Genomic DNA, 24340 nt, shown 5'->3' on the forward strand with positions numbered 1-24340 from the left:
CTTTTTAAAACTGAGGTTCCTCACCAATAAAATGGGAATAATGATATCTACTTTGCAGAGTTCTTGGGAAGGATTAAATTAGATAAGGTACTATATAACATTATCACATTTAATGTTTACAGTGCTTGGCACATAGTAGGCACTCAACAAAATGAATACTATTATCATTACAATTCATCACTACAGTCAGACACATCAATCTATCCTAAAAAGAGGCATGTTTTACATTTCCTAATAACTAATAAGAAAAATCATCACAGCCCTGTCAGCTAAGTATGGACAAGGTATGCCTCCAGTGGGAAAGAGAATTGAGTGACAGGACCTCCAGGCTAATGATAGGGTTCAATCTGAGCTTTTTAGCCTTGATAACAGCAGAATAAGGATATCAAGAAAATGGCAGAAGGATAACCCTTGCCACAGACCAACTGCCTATCAGCCCAGTATTCAGCATCTGTCAGAATATCAAAGAATGGTTTATAGAAGAGCATGGCCTAATCTCTATGACCTAATAAAGCCTGAATATCCCCAATTCACCCTAAATTTCTAATCATTAATTTTTATCTAAACCCTTACTGAACTTCCCTGTAAGAAACATTTTGCCATATGAATAACTTTTTATTTTAAAAATTGAGGAATATTTTTACTATTTCCTCCATCACACCTGGGAAAACTTAAGCCCAAAGTTAGGACAGAAGTTAGAATAAACCCTTGTTTCTCAGCTGGAACTTCTAACCAGATATAGGTTTCTACTTAAAAAGACCTTTGATGATCACTGGAAGTGATGAGAATACAGGAAGCAAAGGATAAAAGAAATGACAGGACTTTAAAAATATTTTTTAAAAAATAGATGAAGAGAAAATGTGAGAACACTGCAATGACTTTGTCTTGGTCCTCAGATTTCTAGAGTTGACTCTGGAGTCTCAGGAGAGCAACAGGAATAGAAGGAAATCTCTTTAGGCAAATATCTATCAAAATCTATTTCCAGAAAACTTCTCTGGTAGGATTGGAAGCTTTTACAAAGCTAAAAGTAGCTGTCCTGAAATTTTCACTGCTAGGTTTAAATATTAAATTTACAACCTTAGGTGAAGTTTTACCTTTCTTGATGCAATTTCCCTCGAGGTCTTGAACATAACCTTCTAGGCAGTTCTCACACCAAAACCCAGTGGTGTTATGGAGGCAGTTGATGCACTCACCACTCTCAGGCTTACAAATCTTTGGAGTTTTAACTGGGTCCACGTGGTCATGACACTGGCACTCCATACAGATGCTGTCAGAATTGTAATAGCCATTGTCACATTCATTGCAGTTCTGGCCCATGTAACCATCTTTACACCGGACACATTCAGGTTTCAATTCACCCAGTTCTGAAAGAGAGAGAACATCAAAATAATTTAGTAAAATTTCAAGCTACAATTGAAAATGCAAAACTACTACTAGTCCCCCCACCAGAACAGTTTACACACCCTGCCTACTATCTCCTCTCAAACTTAAGAAACACATGGAATTCAAACTAATAATTTACACCTTATTTATTAATTGTCCAGTTTGTTGTGAGAATGATAGGGCCACCCAGAAAATCTATTTAGGTAGAGAAGGAAAGAAGTGTGCCTACATAAAGAATCTGAGTAACTGAGATGGATAGGCACTCAAAATTTTTTTATTCCTTCCTCTTCAGTCATGTCAGATGGAACAAAATACAGTTTTTTTTTGTTTGTTTTAAAGTAGAAGCCTAGTGCTTTTTTTTTTTTTTTTTTTTTTTGGCTGTGTTGGGTCTTCGTTTCTGTGAGGGCTTTCTCTAGTTTCTGTGAGGGCAAGTGGGGGCCACTCTTCATCGCGGTGCGCGGGCCTCTCACTGTCGCGGCCTCTCTCGTTGCGGAGCACAGGCTCCAGACGCGCAGGCTCAGTAATTGTGGCTCACGGGCCTAGTTGCTCCGCGGCATGTGGGATCTTCCCAGACCAGGGCTCGAACCCGTGTCCCCTGCATCAGCAGGCAGATTCTCAACCACTGCGCCACCAGGGAAGCCCCAAAATACAGTTTTAACAAAAACTTCCTCATCCCTCCCTCATGTCTCATTTCACATATGTATTTGGATTTGACTGCAAATTCCTAGAAAGGAAAACCTATACTGTTTTTATAACTCCCTTTCACCTACAGCATCTAGAACTTTATCAACACACTTTCTACCTAGTGATAATTGATTCACTGATTTTTCCTCTAAAAATGAAGATTTAGGGAAAGGCCTTACTTATGATACAACTGCCTGTAGATGTCACTGCTGAACAAGGGCAGCGAAGACATTCTTTAGTGGCATCAGGACTCTGATAAAATCCTTCTTTGCATTCTTCACAATGATCCCCTCTGCTATTATTCTGGCAATTTAAACAAGCACCTAAAAGAAGCAAATCATTTCAAGAAGTTAAAGATTGATTTACTCTGAAAGCACAGTAACTTTAAATAGATCATACCTGCAACCAAAAAACCTTAAGAGTTAACCAGAAAAAGTTATCCACCAGAGATTGCACAGAGTTCAGTTTCTACCCCATCTTATTTCTATACTAAACAGGCCTATCAGTTCTGTGTCCCCTACTAGATTGTAAACTCTTTAGGGAAAGGCTAGGTACATGACTAGAGTCGCAATAAGCCCTTGTTGATTGATTGACTACATACCAAAAGCAGGCCAACAATTTGCAAAGAAAAAATAAAAACAACCTAAAGACCTATTAAAAGAATAGATAAATTGTATTATTTTAATAGTTGGGATACTGTAGTTAAATTAGTGAACTACACCATATGTATGAACACACATAAATCCTAAAAACAATGTTGGTTGAAAAAAGCAAACTGTAGAATGATACATAAAGAAGGAGAGTGCTTACTTATTTTGTAAAAATTGATTGATTGAAATAAAAATTTTAAAAACCACACTAAACAATACTAAGCAAATGGATACATAATACTCTAGGCAGATGGATACATACATATGCAGTAAAAACTAAATCCAGACTGAGAGGGTACAGGCAAGTTATATGCTCTGTTTGTCTCTGTAGAGGGAGGGAGAAAAACGAGAGCAGGGAAGAAAACAAAGAGGAAGAATTCCAACTCTATTTGAAATTTTCTATTTCAAATATGTAACTATAAATATGTATAAATATTAAGCAAAATACCAAAGTGTTAATATTTATTAATTCTTTGTTATATTATTCTCCATATTTTTTTAAGATTTTTTTTTTTGATGTGGACCATTTTTAAAGTCTTTATTGAATTCGTTAAAATATTGCTTCTGTTTTTTATGTTTTTGGTTTCCTGGCCCCAAGCCATATGAGATCTTAGCTCCCCAACCAGGGATCAAACCCACACCCCCTGCATTGGAAGGCAAAGTCTTAACCACTGGACCACCACCCACCAGGGAAGTCCCTCTCCATATGGTTTTATATTTAAAAATTCAAAATAAAAATGAAAACAATTAATAAAGAAAATGAAAAGGAAGGAGGCAAGCAAAGTTATGTGTTTCTTAATAATACTCCTTCGGTTCCCTACTAGTAAGGACATTCTACAGGCACTGAAGCAGCATAACATCTGCAAACAGGAAACAAAAATGTGTAGTGTAATTTACATTCCACAAAGATTCAAAGGGACACTCAGAACTCCTATTACAGAAATAAGTGAGTAAACTCTACAAAGAAATCTAGGAAGATAATGAAATTTTTACATGATAAGCTAAATATAGTTCAGTGCAAAAGTATCATAAGTAATTTTATTTGATTTCTTTTCCTTACTAGTGAAATATTTACAAAAAAGGGGAGCGAGAATGAGGCTGTGGAATAAAATGGTCTGACAACTGGAACAAGATTTGAAAAACCAAAAGAATGGAAATTATTAACATACATCTCAAATCTCAGTTCTTATGTGATTACAGCAAAGTTCCTTGAAACTTCATGAACTTATTCAGAAAGACATTTTTTTTAAGTTTATTATATGAACACTTAACTCTGAATTAAATCAAATTTGCATGTAACTATCACTTTTAATTATAGAATTTTTTAAGGCCTGATAGTGTTAATGATGTATTTCATATATGTAACAAAGTAGTATATCCTCATACGTTGATAAACACTTAAGGTACTGATTTCTTCGCAGATCTTCTTATATCCTGATCCCTCTTTAGCTATGTATCATTGTGACAATAAAAATAGCTGAAAAATACATACTAGGAAACTGTAGATTTGGCTCTAAAAATAAAATAAATGTCAAAGTGTTCTGCAGGTTGGAAAAGTCAAAACCTGCTTTATGCATAAAATCTGTCTACCTGCTCTCCCCCTATTAAAAATGTCCAACGGAAATAATTTTCAAGAAAAATTTCTGATAACGTCCTAAACTTTAATATAAAAATATCTCAAAAATTAATAGTTCTGAAACAGAATAAGGATGCATTCCAATAACATGCCATTTGCAATGTGGCAAGAAAAGGTCTTATTAAAAAACAGTATATATATATACTTTTAATACTTTGCTCCTACAATGTTACTGGACCTACATGCTTATTATTTTGGGGCTTTCTACTATTCTAGGTAAGACCTTCAAACGTTTGTTGTTGTGCTTATCACAATACAGCTTCACTCTCCTAAACCATTTATATTAGAATATTTAATATTTTTTTCCAGAAGAATTTCTTATTTCAATTTGTTTTACGCGACAAGCCGCAATGAGAAATCAATAAGAAAAAATAAGCCTATGTGGTAAATATGTTATCTGAAAAGTAAAGGAGGAAACAAGTATAACAATAAGACTCATCAGTTTTTAAAAACTCATCACTCTACATTGCTTTAAAAATAGCATGCACCTGGAACACAGCTATAGAAAAAGAAAATTAATAAATTAAAGACGGATAAGACATAAATACACCAGAATGCTAACAATAGTTGTGAGGGGCAACAGTCCTTTAAGTGTTTTATTCCCCTCTAATTTTTAAATTGTCTCTATTATGAACTTATCACTTTTATTTTTACTATCTTAATTTTTTTCTGATTACAAAATTAATACATTGTAAAATGTATCACATGTATATTGTAAAATATTTCAAAAACTCAAGCAATTTTTTTTTTAATTATTTATTTATTTTATTTTTGGCTGTGTTGGGTCTTCGTTTCTGTGCGAGGGCTTTCTCCAGCTGTGGCAAGCGGGGGCCACTCTTCATCGCGGTGCGCGGGCCTCTCACTGTCGTGGTCTCTCGTTGCGGAGCACAGGCTCCAGACGCGCAGGCTCAGTAATTGTGACTCACGGGCCCAGTCGCTCCGCGGCACGTGGGATCCTCCCAGACCAGGGCTCGAACCCGTGTCCCCTGCATCGGCAGGTGGACTCTCAGCCACCGCGCCACCAGGGAAGCCCCTCAAGCAATTTTAAAACATTTCATGTACAAAATTGAAGATTGATTTTTACAATAAAAATAAAGATCATAACTTTTAAAGTCCATATACAGCAGGAACTAATAATATGAATTTGCTTTTCTAACAGCTTACAACTCCTCTTTGGGAGGCAACATAACATAAGAAAAATGGTATGTATTTCATGTCAGATATGAGTTCCATTCTCAGCTGAACCTCTTACAGCTATGTGACCTTCAGCAAATAGCTTCTCTGAGTTTCACTTTTTTAATATGTAAAATGGGATAATAATTCCTTGCCCAATGATTTAATGTAATGTAAACATTTCAGAGGGTATATGTAAATATTCCATAGGATATAATGCTTCAAATTCCTCATCTACAAACTAGGAAAGCTGAACTAGATGAGATCTAAGTTCCCTTTAAAATCTGAAATTTGAGAATCTTTCTTTTATGATAAATGACATATAAAAATTGGGTGAAGTGTAACTTTGTTCATTATGCTCTGCCTGGAACCTCCCAAATATAACAATACTGCCTTAAAATTCACATTTTCTTTGCTGAAAGATGGCCAAAGGAGCAAATCCAAAAAAAAGAATAAGTGTTTCCTGAAGATGATCTCATGCTCCTTGGCTAAGCATCAAAAAAATCTGGTGGTGGTAACCAAGAAAATAACTGGTCAAAGAAAAGAATGTAGGGTTCTTTTCCAACCAAATTCAGTGACAAAGCTTTGAAAGCATAAATCGCCACCTGTAAAAAGCCTTTTCCTTATTTATTTCGTTACCTCTAATTCACATATAAACCTGTCAGAAATGCAGCAAGGTACTTTGTTATAAAAAGAAATGCCTAATCTTCTCTATGCAACAGAAGACAAACTTCAACCTGTTAAACAGAAAGAAGGCCAGCCTAAGCAAACAAGGGAGAGGGTAACAGAAGATAAGGTCAGAGAGAAAGGCAGAGGCCAAAAAAATGTAGTCATGGAAGGAAGTTTGAATTTTATTCCAAGAGGGATAGGAAGACTTTGGAGGGTCTGAGCATGGGAACAACATGATTTGGTTTTAGATTTTTAAAAGATCACGCTGGTTGTTATGTGAGACTGGACTGTGGTGGGGTGGGGTTCAGAGGATGAGAGGACAAGAGAGAAGGCAGAATGGTCAGATGAGAGCGTGTCAAAGTAGTTCAGAGAGATGACAGCTGCTTAGACAAGGATGATAGCAAAGAAGGTCATGTTGAATGTCAGGCTGACAAAACTTGCTGACGGACTGGATCTGCAGTAAGGAAAAGAAGCAAATGTGACTCCTATGGTGCCAGTCACCAAAATGAAGGACACTAGAACACTAGGAGTAAAGCAGGCTTAACTTATATAGTAAAATGAAGAGTTGTTTTGGATGTGTTAAGGCTACCTTGCCACTTAGAGCAGCGGTCCCCAACCTTTTGGCACCAGGGACTGGTTTCATGGAAGACAATTTTGCCATGGACGAGGGTGGGGGGGGTGGGGGGATGGTTCAGGCGGTAATGTGAGCGATGGGGAGCGATGGGGAGCGATGGGGAGCGGCAGACGAAGCTTCACTGGCTCGTCCGCCGCTCACCTCCTGCTGTGCAGCCTGGTTCCTAACGGGCGGCAGACTGGTACCGGTCCACGGCCCGGAGGTTGGGGATCCCTGACTTAGAGCATTCAAATGAAGATGTCAAGTGCACCGTTAGATCTTTGAGTGTAGAGATCAAGGGAGAAATGTAAATCTGGTAATTAGCTCATTTGTAGATGGCATTTAAATTAAATCCAAGGGACTGAATGAGATCATTTAGGGAGAGTATAAATGCAGAAGACAAATGTGTCAAGACAAACAAACCTCTGAGGCACTCCAGTGCTTATAGGTGAAAAGAAGAAGATCTAGCAGAGCTGACTGAGGAGGAAAAAAAAAAAAAAAACAGGAAAGTGTGATATCTTAAAGTGAAGAAAGTCACTGAGGAATGAAGGATGAAGGAGTGGTCAACTCAGTCAAGCTACTGACCAGTCAAGGTACTCCCCATGAGACACTATGAATACACAAAGTCGCCTTAAATTCTTAAAAAGAAGTACTCTATGTGAACATAAAGTTTTAGCTTAAAAATGACAGTCCCTCCCACCTCCATTTTAAGGGAAGTCTGTGTTCAATAAAGAAAATCTATAAAAATACAGGAGAATAGAAACAAGATAAAAATCACCCAAAGAAAGCTGTTATTAAGATTTTGAATACTTTTCCTTGCATCTCTCCTTATATAGAGAAGTTTGGGTTTTGCTTTTTAAATAGTCTAAACATACGGCACATGTCGTTGTATACCCTGCTTCTTTCACTCTCTCATGTCGTTATATTTCATTCTTTAAAACATTTTCATGGCAACATAACAATAGTTGCCATTTATTGACTGCTTGTAATTAGCCAGGCACTGTACAAACATATTGCATTGAATCTTCACAACATCCCATTAGGCAGTTACTGTTATAATCCCAAATTTCTAAGTGAAAAAACAAGGCTAAGTAATTTGTACAAGGTAAGTCAAGATTTCACTTTCTGTGCTCTTATCATGTATTGCCTAGATAACATAATTTGCTTCATCCCCCGCTGTTAGAAATAGAGTTGTCTTATTTTTTAGAATTATAACTACCACTGTGGTGAGCATCTTTGAACATAAAGCTTTTTATGAATTTCAAATTATTTCCTAAGAATTGATTCCTGGAAACAGAATTACTGGATCAGGGAAATATTTTTAAGACATATTGCTTTCCAAAATATTTTTCTCAATATATTGTATCATGAAAAGGTTACTTTAAAAATCTACTTCAATCTAAAACACAAGGTATAGATAAAGACTAGGCGGGTGGGGGAAATAAGAACTGCAAAAACACAGTAAGTGGCCACCAGAGGGCAACCGTATCACAACACTGTTGAAAAAAAATCTTTTCAAAATTTGAGACAAAAGGAAAGACTGATTTTATATTAAGCTGGCAGTTTTATATTAAGTGTTTGCACTCTTTCACATTAGATTCCACTTTTATTATATTTCCAAACAGAGAAACCATTTATTTCTTATTACTAGATGCTTTAGAAATCATAACCATGAAAAGGATTTCTTTTGCCTTAAATTATCTCCTGAGCAAAAACAGGTTGGGATTTATGTGACACTAAAGAAAGCTACCTCGCTGCTGCAAGGAAAATTAGAAATGAGAACCAGCAATGTAGACTGCTTCCTGGTACCATAAACGACCTAGGGAGCAATTTAAATCAACTCAGCATGATGAAGCATTTCTGTCGTTCTCCAGGATTGAAACTCATCTTTGCTCTGTAAGTTTCTCCATTCATTTGTTCATTTATTCAACAAAAATTTAGCAAATACTTACTATGTGCAAATATCTTTGCTAAATATTGTATAAAATGGTGAACAAAACTGGTATGAAACTTACAATGTAGTGAATAAACCATATATGACTCATAATCACAAATAAATATATAATTACAAACTGTGATATGTGCTATGAAAAAAATACAAGTGTATATGAGAGTGTATAATTGGGAATTATCATTTAGCCTGGAGCATGAACTGCTTTCTAATGAAGTCACTTTTAACTGAAGGCCTGAAGGAAGGATATGGTTTAATAAGACAAAGGGGCCACGGGTGGAGGTACAGGTATATTAGAAAGACCATTCTAGGCAGAGGAAAGATCATGTATGAGAATCTTGGGACAGGGGAACATAACACGTTTTAGGAGTAGAAGCCAGTATGACTGGATCACAAACAGTAAAGAAAAAGAATAGCACAAAATAGAACTGGCAAGTAGGCAGGGACCAGATCACATAATTGAAAAAAAAAAAAACACAATTTCTTCTAAATCAATTTGTTTCACCACAGACTACAGGATTAGAATGAAGAATAAGATTTCAACACATTTTTCCAGGGTACTTTCTTTTCAAATATTCTGCTACCTTGGTCTCATAAAAATACTTGTACTTGTCAGACTAGTATGTTCTGATATTTTTTGTTGGGGAAAAAAAGATTTCCAAGGAAGTATCTCTAATCCTTACATTCAGGAAAACTGAAGAGCAGAAAAGTTAATTGTCTTTAGTTTTAAATAGTTTAACTAAGTTTGCCTAGATGTGATTTTCTTTGTTTTTATACTGCCTACAGTTTGCTGAGCTGTTTGATTCTGTGGGTTGATGTCTTTCATTAATTTGGAAAACTCTTGGACATTATCTCTTTAGATATTTGCTTCTGTCCCAATATCTCTCCCCTTTCTTTCTGAGCCTTCAAGTACATTTATGTGAGACCTTTTGGCTATTTCCCACATGTCTTTCCTGCTCTGTTCTTTACATTGCATTTTTTTCCTCCATGCTGCAGTTTGGATATTTCAAATTGAGCTGTATTTAAATCTACTAACCTTGTCTTCACTGTATACAATGGTATATAACCTTATCTTCACAGTATATACTGTATACTGCTGTTAAGTCCATGCAATGAGGTATTAATTTCAGACATATTTTTCAGTTCTAGATTATTCTTTTGATTATTTTTTATAGATTCCAAATCTCTTGAAATTTTGCCTCTTTTCACCTATTTTGTCTGTTTTTTCCTCTATTTTCTTAAAATATTAATTTTAGTTATTTTAAAGTCATTTTATGCTACCTCTAACACTTGGGTCATCTGTGGGTCTGCTTCCATTGTTTTTCTCTTTCTTATCGGTCACATTTTCCTACCTGAGCATTGTCTAGTGTTTTGATTGCCAGACACAATGTACAAGGAACCACAGATGATTCCCCTTTCCTCTGTTAGACAGATATAATGAGAGGATCACCTCACTTCAATCAGAAATTGAGATAGGTTGAGGATGGACTGCAATTTTAGTATGAATCAGTTCACCTATGGTTCATCACTACTTCTTGGTCATGACCCTCTAAGGCTTTTGACTGAAAACCTAGCAGGCATGTGTCTCCTCAGCTCTGAAAGACTGCAACAGATTAGTACTTCCCTTAAGTAATGTGAGCCTAAGTCCCACTCCACACACCTTTGAATCTGGCAAGGTCTTGAGAGCGAGATGGTTGTATGTTGTAGCAGGTCCTCTCTTTCTAAAGAGATTTTGTCTCCTAAGCACCACAAGACTGAGAAATTTCTTTCTACCGTTTGGGACAGCCTCCATCTCCTGCACAGTCAGCTTATGTCCTGTGGGAAAATTGGCCTTGTGTTTAGGGCTCCTCTAGTTTCCAATTCATCATGCGAGCCCCAAATGACTGCCAGAAGCTCTTCTTGTACCTCTTTCCTCAAGAAGAATTCTTTTATTTGGACCAAGCCTGCTCCTTAGTCTGTGCCCAGAATCAGCAATGTCCCTTGAAAGGAAAAAGGCTAGTTGATCATCAGCTTACTTAGGAATACCCTGTCTGGAATTTTAGTGCATATAGTTTTCCTTTCTTCCATGGATCTCCAACCAATATGATTTTTGAAATTTATATATCTTTTTTAAGTTGTTGTAGCAGGAGTTTGGCTTGCTATGACCTATTACATCCTACTTAGAAGAGAAAGACCCTTACAAACTATTTGGGAGAATCAACTCATAGATGAAGGACTTCAAAGTGAAAAGAACAGTGGACTAATTATATAAAAAGGTAAGGAAAGTGTGTACCTGTGAGGGCATCACAACTGGCAGACCGATTATTGCATTGGCAGGGCAAGCAGCCATTCTTATTAAAGTCATAATATCCATCTTGGCATCTATCACATGAAGAGCCGGTGACACCCACTTTGCACTGACATTTCCCAGAACTGCAAATAAAAGCAAAGACAATGAACAAAAGTAAATAAGTTTGAAAGTTTTGTTGCCTAACATCCCATCATAGATGATCTTAATGTAGAAATAGTTTCAACTAGATTCTATTCACTAGATGTACTGAGTGATTTTTATTTTGAATTGGAAGTTGAGCAGCTTCATGACTATATTAATTCAATTAACATAGTACTAACACTAATCATTTTTGACAATTTAATCCTCTGCACTTGGGTAGTTTATAATAGATGATAAAGGAACCATGGAGAGTACAAGTCCCTGGTCCTTCAAAATCTTTATTTACTAAAAGCACTGGGGCATAGAACTGGCACTGCTGCTACATCTCATTCCTGAATCATTCCACAGTTCCCTCAGCACCCACACTGCCCAATCTGGAGAAGAAATACCACCCAGCCCTCATGCAATCTAGCTTTTGGCTGAAGAATATGAAGGCCAGGACCTTAATGAATGTGCTGGAAACTCAACATGATTTTCTACTTTAGGTCAATGCTTTATTAAAATATTTCTGATAATTAACTGGAATTCACAACTAAGTAAATATGACTATAATGGGGACCTCTATTGGTTTCTGAATTAAATCCATATAAAAATTCTAGATGGTCAACCCAAAAAGAACACTAAAAATCTAAAGTAAGAAAAATATTTTATTTAGTATCCCATCTCTTCCTATTAACCTGTTTTCTTAGGTGTCAATTACATCAGTGACATCATCTCTCTCTAATCAGTGAAACTTACATCTTTGCTGTAATTTTCACCTCTTCTCTCTCTACCCCATGCTCTTCCAATCACTCCCTCAAATCCAATATATCACCAATTTCGGTCAAATTTTCTTTCAAATTTTCTCTTGTTATTTACTCTATAGTCACCCCTCTTAGAATATCTTTCCTCTTCTTCACCTCTCAAAATTTTTCCTGCTTTCAGGCTCATTTTTTCCCATGAAACTCTTCCCTGACTGGTCGACAGAGATCTTTTGGCCTCCTGACATCACACACTCTATACCATACATTTTATTCCTAATTATGGACTTTTCTATATTCTTTCATATATGTAACTCTTGTTTCTCTAGTTAGATTGGTAAAGACCTTAGGCAAAGGCCATATCATGCAATTTTTTAAAAGGTTATCTTCAAGATTTAGCACGAGCCTAGGAATAGTGTACTCTAACTATTTTCATGTCATACATCTTACTCGGTAAGTTTGCTGAGTTCAGGGACCATATCTTAGCCATCTTGGTATGCTCAGATTCTAGTATAGTTCCTGGTTTGCTGTAGGCACTTAATATATGCTTGATAAATAAATGCTCAATACACAAATTGAGTTTTAGAGTTAAGCACTGGAAGGGAAAAAGAAAGATGAAAGACTATACTAATTACTAGAGTTCTCAAAACAGCTAAAGTACTTTCTCTTTTTCAACCTTTCTTTATATGCTCATTCTGGACATCAAGTTTTTAGACTTCATCTCAGTAAAATTTTGGCACCAGTCATATTGGATGGGAGACAGTATAAGGTAGAACTGCATTTCAATATAATTATTTTAGAGACTGAGCTCCTAATAATGAGCCCCCATGGGGTTGTTCATTTTAGTTCAGAAGACTAAGCTAAAATTATTAATACTTACACAGCTCTTACACATGTCAGTTAAAGTAATCCCCTACTGCTTCCCATATTCCTATTTCTGTAATAAAAATAGAAGTTCTAAATTTGAGTTATTGGAACTTTGGGTTGAACTTTGCAGAATGGAAGTAAAGCAATTTTCAGCTGTGTGTATTCTACTTGTAGCATACAAACCTAAGAATTATTTTTTTAATTTGAGATGTGCCTCTCTGTTTATCAGCATGCCCTGGGCTAAATAATGAGGCTTTTGCCTCCTATCCTAAAAAACTATTTTGAGCAGCTAGAGTTGAAGTTTACTTCTCTCTCCCACTTACCATGGTTCTTTGCAATATCCCAGGGTATGCCAAAAAGGAGTAGAAAAACAGTTCTACATGGTATATTTTTAAGGCATAACTCAAAACCATTCCAGAAAGGAAAGAAAGCCAGGCTTATGTAAATAATAAATACTTAACATATCTTAAAGCCTTATATCCTGAGAAGTCACCTATCAAACTCTGTATTTCTATCTTAAAGCTGCCTAATATACTTGGTTATGTAATTTCTTGACTTACAAATAATTTTACAGAAAATGTAAAATGGAAGCATCTCAAAGCAGGAGTGATGATGATGATGATAAAAACAATGTCATCATTTATTGAGGGTCTATGTCAATAAATATATATTCTCTCTAATCCTCAAAATAACTCTACAAGGTGGCGGTCACAACCCTCATTTTACTCCTGAGGGAATTCAGAGGGTTAAAGTTACTGTCCACACCTAGTAAAGGCAGGTTTATTTATACAAAGCCAGACTTTCCCACTCTGCTACCGACCCTTTCCTCAGTTCAACTCTATATTTGTACAGGAAATCTGACTGCCAAATAACCTGATACCTACTTGCGTGTCAAGCTTCATTCTGTAGATTCCAAGCACCAAAATTCACCATTTATTTAGGTTCTGACCCCAGTGAGCTGTTTCTGCCTTGCCCAGAATAAATCCCAGTCTCTTTTCTCACTGCCAGTAAGTTTCAGGTCTTCCTTAACAAAAGCTGAGAGTTCTTTCTGCTTGAAGAGACTGCAGCCTAACAAAGTCCAAGGTTCTCAGAGACACAAGCCCAGATATTTTGATGTTTAGTTAAAACTTAATTAAAGTTTGTATCGATCATACTATAGAAGATGATTATTCTCTTTAAAAATGCAACAGAATTGTACATTTCCAAGTCTCTCAAGTAACTTTGCAAAAAAGAAAACAACTGAAAAAAAACCCCAAAAGCCCACCTGCATACATATACGCAGTCTTACACCAGAATACCCCAAGGTATTTAAAGATCTAGCAAAGTAAATCTGTATTCGTCAAATATGAAGTTCAGGATTATCTTATGACTCAACAAGAAGGAATCAGTCAACTTAAGTCTCACTATACTGTCAGAAAATTATAAACGATATAATGTACCTTTTGGAGACTGGCCTTAGCCAATTTCCAAGGCTTTGGAAAAAATGTTAATCAAAAAATGCTTGCTCCTCATTTCTCTATAGACATTAGGTTATTTGGTATACAAAAGAATAAACAGTTACTTTTAATGACAGTGTCTGCCCAATCCACCGTCTATAAGAAAAAGGTATTACCTTGGAATACCTAATCACCTAATAACATCTCATAACCGTAATATAGCCAGTGTTCCCAAAGTAGTTGCTATTCCTGTAAGTGACCTTTCTCTTCATAGTTCTGCTCTAGACACTCGGAAGACTGATTTAAGCAGGCATCTTTCTCCCTGGAGAATATGCTCCTTAGTTCTTCATTTAAAAAAAAAAAAAAGTGGCTTTATGAATCTTGATAAGGTGGTTGACTAGTCTAGATACCATGCATCAATTTTCCTGGGTAGATTTTAAAACAACAAGAAAGGAGGTGTTTTTTCTCTCTTTTAAAAAAAATATAGAATGGAGTGGGGAAGTTTGGTTGTGAGCCTGCAACTAGTAGTGCTTTTCCATCATGTTACTCATGGCCCATGGCCAATTTCTGCATGTATAAGAATTAAATCACTCAGCAAATATAAAGCTTTCCCTGTGTGACTTCTTTTATAGAATAAAGCCTTTACAACACCGCTTTTCATGGTCTCCCTCTGTTAAAGACCGTTGAATGCTTTTTGAAGCAAAGGTCAATGATAGAAATGCAATGAAATTTTTTAAAAAAAGAAAAGAAAAAAAAAGGCCTGTTAACAGACCACTTGTGCTTATCCATAGGTTTAAAATGAAAGAACCAAAGACTCACATCTTCATATCTGGAGAATAAGGGCACAGAGCTGGATTTTGAAAAGTCAGAAATCTATACTACTGAGATCAACTAGCAAAGAATTTAAGATGGAATTTCCTCATCTGGCATCACTTTTTATAGACATGAGTTAGTTGCTAGTAAAGAACTAATGAAGTATGGATAATTATATCAGAAAGAAGAATATGGAATTATTTATAAAGGAAGCACAAACATTGTGGAACTAAGCTACACTAAGTATAACTAAACATATATTATACATTCTTAAATTATCCCAGACAGAATTATCAGATTTTCTTATGGTGTCAGTGCTTAGTTATAGAATTTATCACACTCACAGGTGTGAACAACTATTACAAGGTTTAAACACTTGAAAATTTCTCTCTTAAAATGTAAACAAAGAATGTATTTTCTGACATGAAGTTACTCGTTTTTCAAAAGGAAATTCAATGGTGTGTCATCTCAAGATATTGTACATATTTATGTAATACAAGTACTAACCAAAATATCATTTTAAAGGTTCTGTTTTAAGATGAGTGGGTGGAGAATCTTCAGAATTTCCATTATTTTACTAGGGTAGGAAGGGTGGAACACAGGAAGGGAGGTATCAGGGTCTATGGAAAATTCATAGCCTGAGGAGACAGAGAGAGCTTGGTTCAAATTCCAGCTCTGCTAGTAACTAGCTGGGACTAAGTTCTTATTCTATCTTGGACTCAGTATTCTCATTTGTAAAATGAAGATAATTATACCAAACTTTGTAAAGTCCTTGTGAGGATTAAAGATCACATATGCAGGGTACTTAGCACAGTGTCTGGCACATAATCAGTACTCAAAAATGAAAGAACTACGAAGATGATGACAATGGTCCTAGATCTTTAATTTTTTCTGTGAATTGTAAAGAGAATGAGTTAGAATCTCTACTAGGCAAAAACAGACAAGATTATTTACTTTTAAAATTCTGTTAACAAACCTAGAAAAATGGCAAGAATTTATGGGGTAATTACTAGTTTGGAGCAAAAATGTGGCTAGGAAAAGAGAGCACATTATGAACACATGGTAGAAACAGTTTTTGGAAAGAAAATTTTAAAATTGAGAAGGGAAAGACTCAGCAAAATCCTACATTAGGTGGGACCAAAGCCAGCAAGAACTGATATGCTTTTGTACCAACTAGCTAATTGATTTAACTTTTTTCTAAATTGCCAAATGTCTTGACATGTTTTACATTATCAAAAACATTGTCTATTTTCTTCCTAAGATTTACAAGGTATAAATTATGTGCATGGCATACCTTTATATATAATGTTATCAATTTTATTTCAAACAGTCACAGAGTAACTACAAAGGTATAGTTTAACTAGGGGAAATTAATTTATTCAGAAGCCTTGCTTTTCCTCCTTCCTTCTTCCTCAGACAGCTTACATGTTGGCACTCTGACATGGAAAGAACAAGAAACAGAAAAAGAGAGATAATTAAATGTATCAATTTTCTTCTTCTGCCTCTTTTAATAACTAAAAGCAATTTAGTTTAGGAAGAGACTTAAACTACTAGTTAAAACAGAGTCTGAAATTAGAAAATTGCTGATTGCAAGCTTTCCCAATATATTAAAAATAATATTAAAAGGCAGCTAGCAAAAGTTTTTCTAACCAGAAAAAGCTTGTACATGGGAAAATAAACAACATGAAAAGTTATTAACAATCCTTAATTTCATGTTTGGCTCATGGTTTGTAAAGGTAATGAAAAAAATAATTTCTCCTTTTTGTGAAAGAAACTCAATAATCAGACATTTTGGCAAAAGACTATTTGCATTTAGTGTTCCTCTGTCTTTCTACCATCATGGAAAAGACCACTATGCAATGAGCAAAGCTCCTTTTCTGGAGGAAAAAAGAAGATAGCTTCATTATTGAAAACATTGGGCTATTATGCTAAACATTCCTTGTTTTTTCGAGTCTAAAATATGTTTAGAGGAAATTCATATTTGAACAGAAATTCTTAATACTCGAAAAGGGCATTGCCTAAGTGTAAAAATATTTTCTGATAGCTGGTCTTACCAAAATCAAATTTAAAAGTTTATTTGAAAAGCCAGAAGTAAAACTTAATGGTAAAAAAAATAAAAGTATCATATTTCCAGAGCCACAACTTGGGAGGGCAAACTTAAACTAGGAAAGTTATTTTTTATTTCCTTCACTTTTTTTTTTTAATGGAAGAAATATAGCCATAAGAATTCGCAGACCCACACAATTACTCCATTATTTGATAGTGATTTCTGCATTTCAGAAGTCATTTTGAAAACAGAAAAAGCATGAAGTCCCAGTATCATCTTCTTGAAAAGATGATGCTTCTCACATGTTAACATCTGTATTCTTTTGTAACCATTGTAAAAGGTTTGCTTAGTAAAATGACAATTATTAATACTTAATTTGTTTTCACGCTGAGTTCTAAAAATTAACTTGTAGAGCTTAGAATTTAGAACTCATTTTCTCACAGAAATGACAGCATAAGTGGTGGCTTCGTTTCCAGATGAGCGAACATTAACTCAAAATGTTGATATCAACAGTACTGAGGACCAAGTCCTTTATACCCAAGTCCTAACTAAGCCTTTGTGTTCTGAACCTGTAGGGGGTGGAGTGGTCAGGGGGCAATATTAACATTTATTGAATTCCTACTATGGGGTTATAAATAAAGTGCATAGAGCAATATTTATCTACGCATTACTTAATTTTGTCCTCACAATATGACATTCATTAGTTTCAGTTTTGTCACTTTCTTGCTGTTTGATTATTGGGCAAGTTAAGTTTCCACCTCTGAAAAATAAGAATAATAAGCCCTGTTTCAAAAGATTGTAATCATTGGCTAAATTTACATATTTAAGTGTCTTCCAAATATTAGTAGCTCCATATATGGTAAAATACTAATATTGTCAACATCCCCAATTGTTAGAAAATCAGCAATGTGAACGACTCAGTTTTCGAGGTCACACAGCCAGAGAGTAATCAGAATCAGAGCCTAGGTCTTCTGCCTACTAATACAATGTTTTTTTCTCTCTCTTCTATATTACAGATTACCTCTATGTACATAATGAAAGCCATTCAGAAGGATTTAATGTGCTCATCTCTATAGACTTGCAAAACTCCTAGAAGCTTTTTATGTTGATCTTCTCCTGGCTCAGTCGTCAGTCATTTAAATATCTCCTCAGTTGAATGAGACTTTAAAACAATTGCCAAAGAAATAAGACATTGCTTCTGATCTGTCTCAATACAATTACAAGACTTAGGAGCTCTTGTTTCCTGCCTGTATCTAGCACTATTTGCAAATGCCCCCATAACAGCCAGTTTCCTTGCAAAGCTTTCTTTTTCCCCCTACCAACTTTGATATAATTTTGCAAAAGTTTTTCAGTCTTCATTTTTAAATTATGAAATATTCTTTCAGAAGTAGACAAATTTAGGGCTTCCCTGGTGGCGCAGTGGTTAAGAATCCGCCTGCCAATGCAGGGGACATGGGTTCAAGCCCCGGTCCGGGAAGACCCTACATGCCGCAGAGCAACTAAGCCCGTGTGCCACAAGTATTGAGCCTGCGCTCTAGAGCCCACGAGCCACAACTACTGAAGCCCACGTGCCTACAGCCTGTGCTCCTCAACAAGAGAAGCCACTGCAATGAGAAGCCCGTGCACCTCAAGTATTGAGCCTGCGCTCTAGAGCCCGCGAGCCACAACTACTGAAGCCCACGTGCCTACAGCCTGTGCTCCTCAACAAGAGAAGCCACTGCAATGAGAAGCCCGTGCACCGCAACGAAGAGTAGCCCTGGCTCGTTGCAACTAGAGAAAGCCCACGCGCAGCAACAAAGACCCAAAGCAGCCGAAAATAAATAAATAAAATAAATAAATTTATTAAAAAAAAAAAAAAAACAGAAGTAGACAAATTTAAAGACAATACAATCATCTTTGAGTTATTTAAAGAACAATAAACTTAAAACTTTGATACCCACTAGTGAGACATTTGAAGCCCCTTATAAGTGGCCCTCCTCAACTGCACCCTTTCTCTTGCCCCAGAAGCAACTAAGTTTTAATCATTCTTTAGCTTTTTAAGAGTTTTACCACCTCTGTATGCATTACTAAATAATATATAGTTTTGCCTGCTCTTAAACTTCATTAATAAAAATAATTATGTACAGTTCGATTCACTATTTTCTTGCTCAGTAGAATATTACGTTTTTGAAATTCATCACTGTAAATTTGTATAGCTGTAATCATTCATTTTTCTCTGCTGTATATTTCATCATATGAATATAACCCTATGTATTTATTCATTCTTCTAGGCATTTGGGCTGTTTTCATTTGTTATTATGGATACCAAAGGCTTCTGTGAACCTTCTTGTATGTCCCTTCTGGTACACATGAGCATGCTTTTCTCTAGGGTATTTACCAAGGAATGGAACGGCAAGGTAATAGTTTGTGCATGATCAACTTTACTAGGCAATGCCTAACTGTTTTCCAAAATGGTAGCAACAATTTACACTCCCATTACCAGTGGAATAGTGGTCTCATTGTTCTGTATCCTCAACCAACGCTTGATGTCGTCAGCTTTTTAAATTTTGGGCAATTTGGCAGCTTGAAGTGGTATCACGTTCTGGTTTTAAATTGCATTCTCCTGATTATTAATGAGATGGAACATGTTTTCATGTTTATTAGCCATTTAAGCTTCCTCTTCTATGAAGAGTCTGCCCAAGTATTTCTGACACTGATTTGTACACATTCTTTATGTATTCCTGGAAAAGCAAACCTTTATCAGTATAATGTGCTACAATTATCTTCTCTCAGTTTGTGGCTTGTCTTTTCACTCTTTTCACAAGTTTCATAGTTTAATGGAGTGTTAAGATATGAACTCTGGAGCTTAACCACCTGGATTCAAATCCTGGTTTTATCACCTACTAGCCATATGACCTTAAGTAAATCATTTAAACTCTTTGTGCCTCAGTTTCCTCACTTATAAAATGGAGAAAATAATAGTACCTCTCTTATAGGTTTGTTGTGACAATTAACTTAGTTAATGTGTCAAGCATATAGTACAGTGCCTGACACATAGTAAAGACTATGTAAGTACTGTCATAACATTAACATGTTTGTTTAGGAAATCCTTCCCCACCTCAAGGTCATTAAGACGCTTTATGTTTTGCCTTTCACATTTAGGTCTTTAATCCACCTCATCTTTATTTCTGCATATGAAGAAAGTTAGAGGTCCAATCTCATCTTCTTCCTTACAGATAATCAAAGCTCTAGTACAATTCATAGAAAAGTCCATCCTTTTATCCCTAAGCTTTAATACTTCCTATGCCGTATGTCAAATGTCTTCACAATCATGGATTGTTTCTGAGCTTTCTTTTTTGTTCTATTTATCTGTTTGTCTATTCCTGAACCAATACCACACTGTCTTAATTACTATAGCTTTATTTCCCTCCCCCCCATTTTTCACATAAAATTTTTTGAAAATATAGATATATTGAAAGAACAGTATTTTGAGTATCTGTGTATATATTTTGCTTTACCTAGTACTCCCCTAACCCCTTCTCCCAACTCACATCACTTCAGCCACAATCACCCTGCTTTTGCTCAAATATGCTAGGCACATTCCTGCATCAGGAACCCTGTACTTGCTGTTCCCTCTATTAGCAATACCCTTTCCCTAGGGGATCCATATGGCAGGCTCCCTAACTTCTTTTTGTTATTTATTCAAATGTCATATTCTCAACAAGGCCTTGGCTAGCTACACTATCTAAAATTATAATATCTCTTACTATTTAACATAATATATATTTTATTTCCTTGTTTATTCTCTCTCTCCCCATCAAGAATGTCAGCTCTTAAAAAACAAAAGAATGTCAGCTCTATGAAATCAGGGTGTTTTATCTGTTTTTTTCCACTGCTGTATTCCCACAGCCTAGCACAGTGCCTGGCACATGATAGACACTCAAATTTTTTGTTTAATGATTATGTAATCTGGCTCCAAAATCTATGTACCTTTCTTCATTAACTCTGATGCCTTCTGAGTGCACTATTTGTCTTCAATTTAGTCCATTTAATATTTTCCAAGCACCTAATCCTGATGCTTTCTATCACATTTAAATAAACCTCTTAGAATCTTAGAAATAGGATATTTATTCTAGGTGAGAAAAATGAGACATTTAATGACTGGTCCATGATGGGTCAATCAACCTTGGAAGACAGTGATCCCTTGGGTTTGTTCTTTAAAGTAGGACAAAGAAGAGCAAATAAAAATAAAATTACTAGCCCTCAAAGAAAATGCTATTTTACTTAACTTCAATATTCTATTATGACCCTGCTAAAAGGGCCTCTTTAATGTTTATAATCCTTATATAAACAAAGAACAGAGGCTAGAATGCCTTCTGGTTTTCTCCTGCATATAAGTTGACATTAGGTTTTAGGGGGCAACATTGTCCACTAGATCAGTGGTGCTCAAACTTAGGCATGCATCTGGAAAGCTTGTTATAACACTGACTGCCCGGCCCTATCCTAGAATTTCTGATTCAGATAGGTCTAGGGCTGGCCCCAAGAATTTTCATTTCTAATTAATTCCTAGGTTATGCTGATACTGGTCTGAAGACCATACTTGGAGAACCACTGCACTAGATTAACTGGAAAAATATCATTGTTCTTATTTCACTCCCTACTTTTAACACTCCTAGCCCTGACTTAATTTCCACCTCTAGGCTTAGTGCTGAACCCTTTATTTGGTATCAGTTCTGACCTAAGGAGAGGGTACTTACAGCAATCAACCTCAGTGATGTCTGTCATCAAGTTCCATTTGCTTACTGGTTCCTTTGACCTCAGTCCCCTATATTCTCAATGACTGAATTACAACTATTGTCCCTAGCTTCTCAATGCCTGGCTCCTGGTCCCAGTTGCCCTGCCTCCCCACTTCCCACCTCAATGGCTAGGTCCATGACACTTGTTTTCAGATCTCCTGCATGTCAAATGCCTGCCATTTAGGCTCCAGCAAGTCAGGTGGACTCAGCTTTGATATTCATTAATGTGCTAAATCCTACCTTTCAAATGATTCTCTACACATACTCTCATTATTTCAAATTGTCTTCTTCTATGCAATATTTATTTTCATTGTGCCCAGATCTGACTTCTAGATTTATGTCTCCATGAGCCAGTTCCTAGGTGGATGAATCATGCTAACCACACCCAGAACTTCACTTACACTGAGCCGCTGCCATATCTAATCTTGCCCATTCTATTTTAGGGTACAGTGGGGAGAACCTTGGAGTCAGACAGACCTAGTCTCGAATCTAAGCTCTGCCACTTATTAGTTATGCCATATTGCTAAGTAACTTAGCCTCTAAGAGCAAGATAGCTAAGTTGTTCTGAGAAGTCAGCGAGGTTATATGTGTAAAGCATCAAGCATAGAGGTTCAACAGTGTTCATTAGATGTTAGTTTCCTTCTGATCCTCCTGCTAAATTATGCAGCTTCCTTAGGTAAACGGTTTAGTCAAGAAGGCTAAAACTATTTCCCTGCAAAAACCTTTCTTTCAAATACCTATAGTATCTGTTTTACTGGACATTCTATTTAACTGTAGAACTTTTTAAAAATCAACTCAAGACCAGGAAAAATAAAAATTAAAGAGATGGTTGTAGTGTATGTGTTGGGAATTGGCAGAAGAGACAAAGGGATTCCGGTACTGATAATATAAGCCATATTTTCATTACTGCTTTTGGCAATGTGAGAAGAACATCTATGCCCTTCCTGTACAGTATTCAGAAAACTTCTTAACTTGATGGTATCTCAGATCCCTTTGAGAATCGATTGAATGTTGCAGACCTTCTCCACAGAAAAATGCACAGATTCACCATTACATTTCATGTGCTTCCCCCTCTTAGGTTAAGAACTCCTGACCTCGAGCACAGGGGAGTATACTTACCCAGAACTGCAAGCCATGGGAGTTTAATGCAACAGAAAGAACATGGGATATGGTGTCAGAAGACCTTGAGATGACTCTTCTCACTCTGGTATGTAATAGATATCCAACTTTGGGCTTATCATGTAACCTTTCAAATATTACTTCTCATCTGTAATTTGGTGGATAACAATTTTTACCTACCTCTCAGGGTTGTTGTTAGAATCAAATGAGAAAATGTACAGGAGAAAAGAACACTATTACTTGTAAATGACTTTACAGATATTAGTTATTAACATTCTCTGGAAACCTACTGAATTTATAAACACAGGGGCAAGCTTGAAAATCCAAATTATTGAAACTAATGGAATATATCATACCAGAGAATTATCTTAATAAATAAAAAAGGATAATAATGATTTTAATAAAAATGAAATTAATAATTTTAAACTAGTCCTATACACTTTGAATGTCAAAATAATCATGGCTGAAGCACTTATGCTCCTTTTTAAAGGAAATCTTGAGAAACTTCAAGCCCAAATCTCTAACTGGGATTGAGAAATTTAGATATTTTGAGTGGAAATCAAATCCAAGGAGAAAAAAGATGAATAGTCCCATATTTCTCTCTACCCTACAGGAAACATATTTCTTGCTATGAAAAAACCATCTGAGACGGAGAAAGTCATGCTGATTTAGTTTTCTTTCAAGGGACACAGGGGAAGACAAAGCCTTCTCTGTGGGAACAAGCGTCCTTCTATTTTAAACTAAGTCTACTAACATTTTAGAAGCTCTTCTTTTAAAACTTTAGAGAAAGAAGATATTTAAAATATTAAAGTAGGCTACGAATTTGATTGTATATTCTAACCACAACGTCATACATCTAGAATGGCAGATCTCCACGACAACAAAGTAAGTTTATTTCCTTATCCTGATTCCTCTTATGGATCTAAGGCTAAAAATTGTCACCAGGACCAATTCTGCCCTCATAATAAGACAGTAATACTAGCCATATTCCCTTGACTGGCTGTTCCAAATAACAATTCTATTAACTTTTTATTTTGAAATAATAGATTTAAAGAAAAGTTGTAAAGATAGTACAGAGAGTTCTTGTATACCATTCATGCAACTTCCCCTAATGTTAACTTCTCATGTAACCATGGTATAGTCATCAAAACTGAAAATTAACATCGCTACACTGCTGCTAACTAAACTATAGACTTTGTCAGATTTTCCTAATTTTTACACTAAGGTTCTTTTTCTGTTCCAGGATCCAATCCAGGATATTACCTTACATTTACTCATCTCCTTAGCCTCTTCCAATTTGACAGCTTCTTGGTCTTTCTTTGTCTTTTACTACCTTGAAGCTTTTGAAAAGTA

The 24340-nt window shown here is 35.9% G+C and overlaps 1 protein-coding gene across 3 annotated transcripts in view; it reads right to left on the minus strand.

Moving 5' to 3' along the window:
• The window catches only part of MEGF9 (multiple EGF like domains 9), an 85409-nt gene that overhangs the window by 5773 nt on the left and 55296 nt on the right, over positions 1-24340 (minus strand). For 2 of the 3 annotated variants that reach the window (XR_014247502.1, XM_082402264.1), the window contains exons 3-5: positions 11032-11171; positions 2247-2390; positions 1095-1364 (exon numbers count right to left, since the gene is read on the minus strand). Coding sequence is in view for 2 of the 3 variants with exons in the window: in XM_082402264.1 (XP_082258390.1) it covers positions 1095-1364; positions 2247-2390; positions 11032-11171 (554 nt within the window). In the remaining variant the exon portion in view is untranslated. The remainder of the gene's footprint in view (positions 1-1094; positions 1365-2246; positions 2391-11031; positions 11172-24340) is intronic. The other variant, XM_082402265.1, reaches the window with a different exon arrangement.

The sequence above is a fragment of the Balaenoptera borealis genome, assembly GCF_965194805.1.
Source record: "Balaenoptera borealis genome assembly, chromosome: 8".
Taxonomy (NCBI): domain Eukaryota; kingdom Metazoa; phylum Chordata; class Mammalia; order Artiodactyla; family Balaenopteridae; genus Balaenoptera; species Balaenoptera borealis.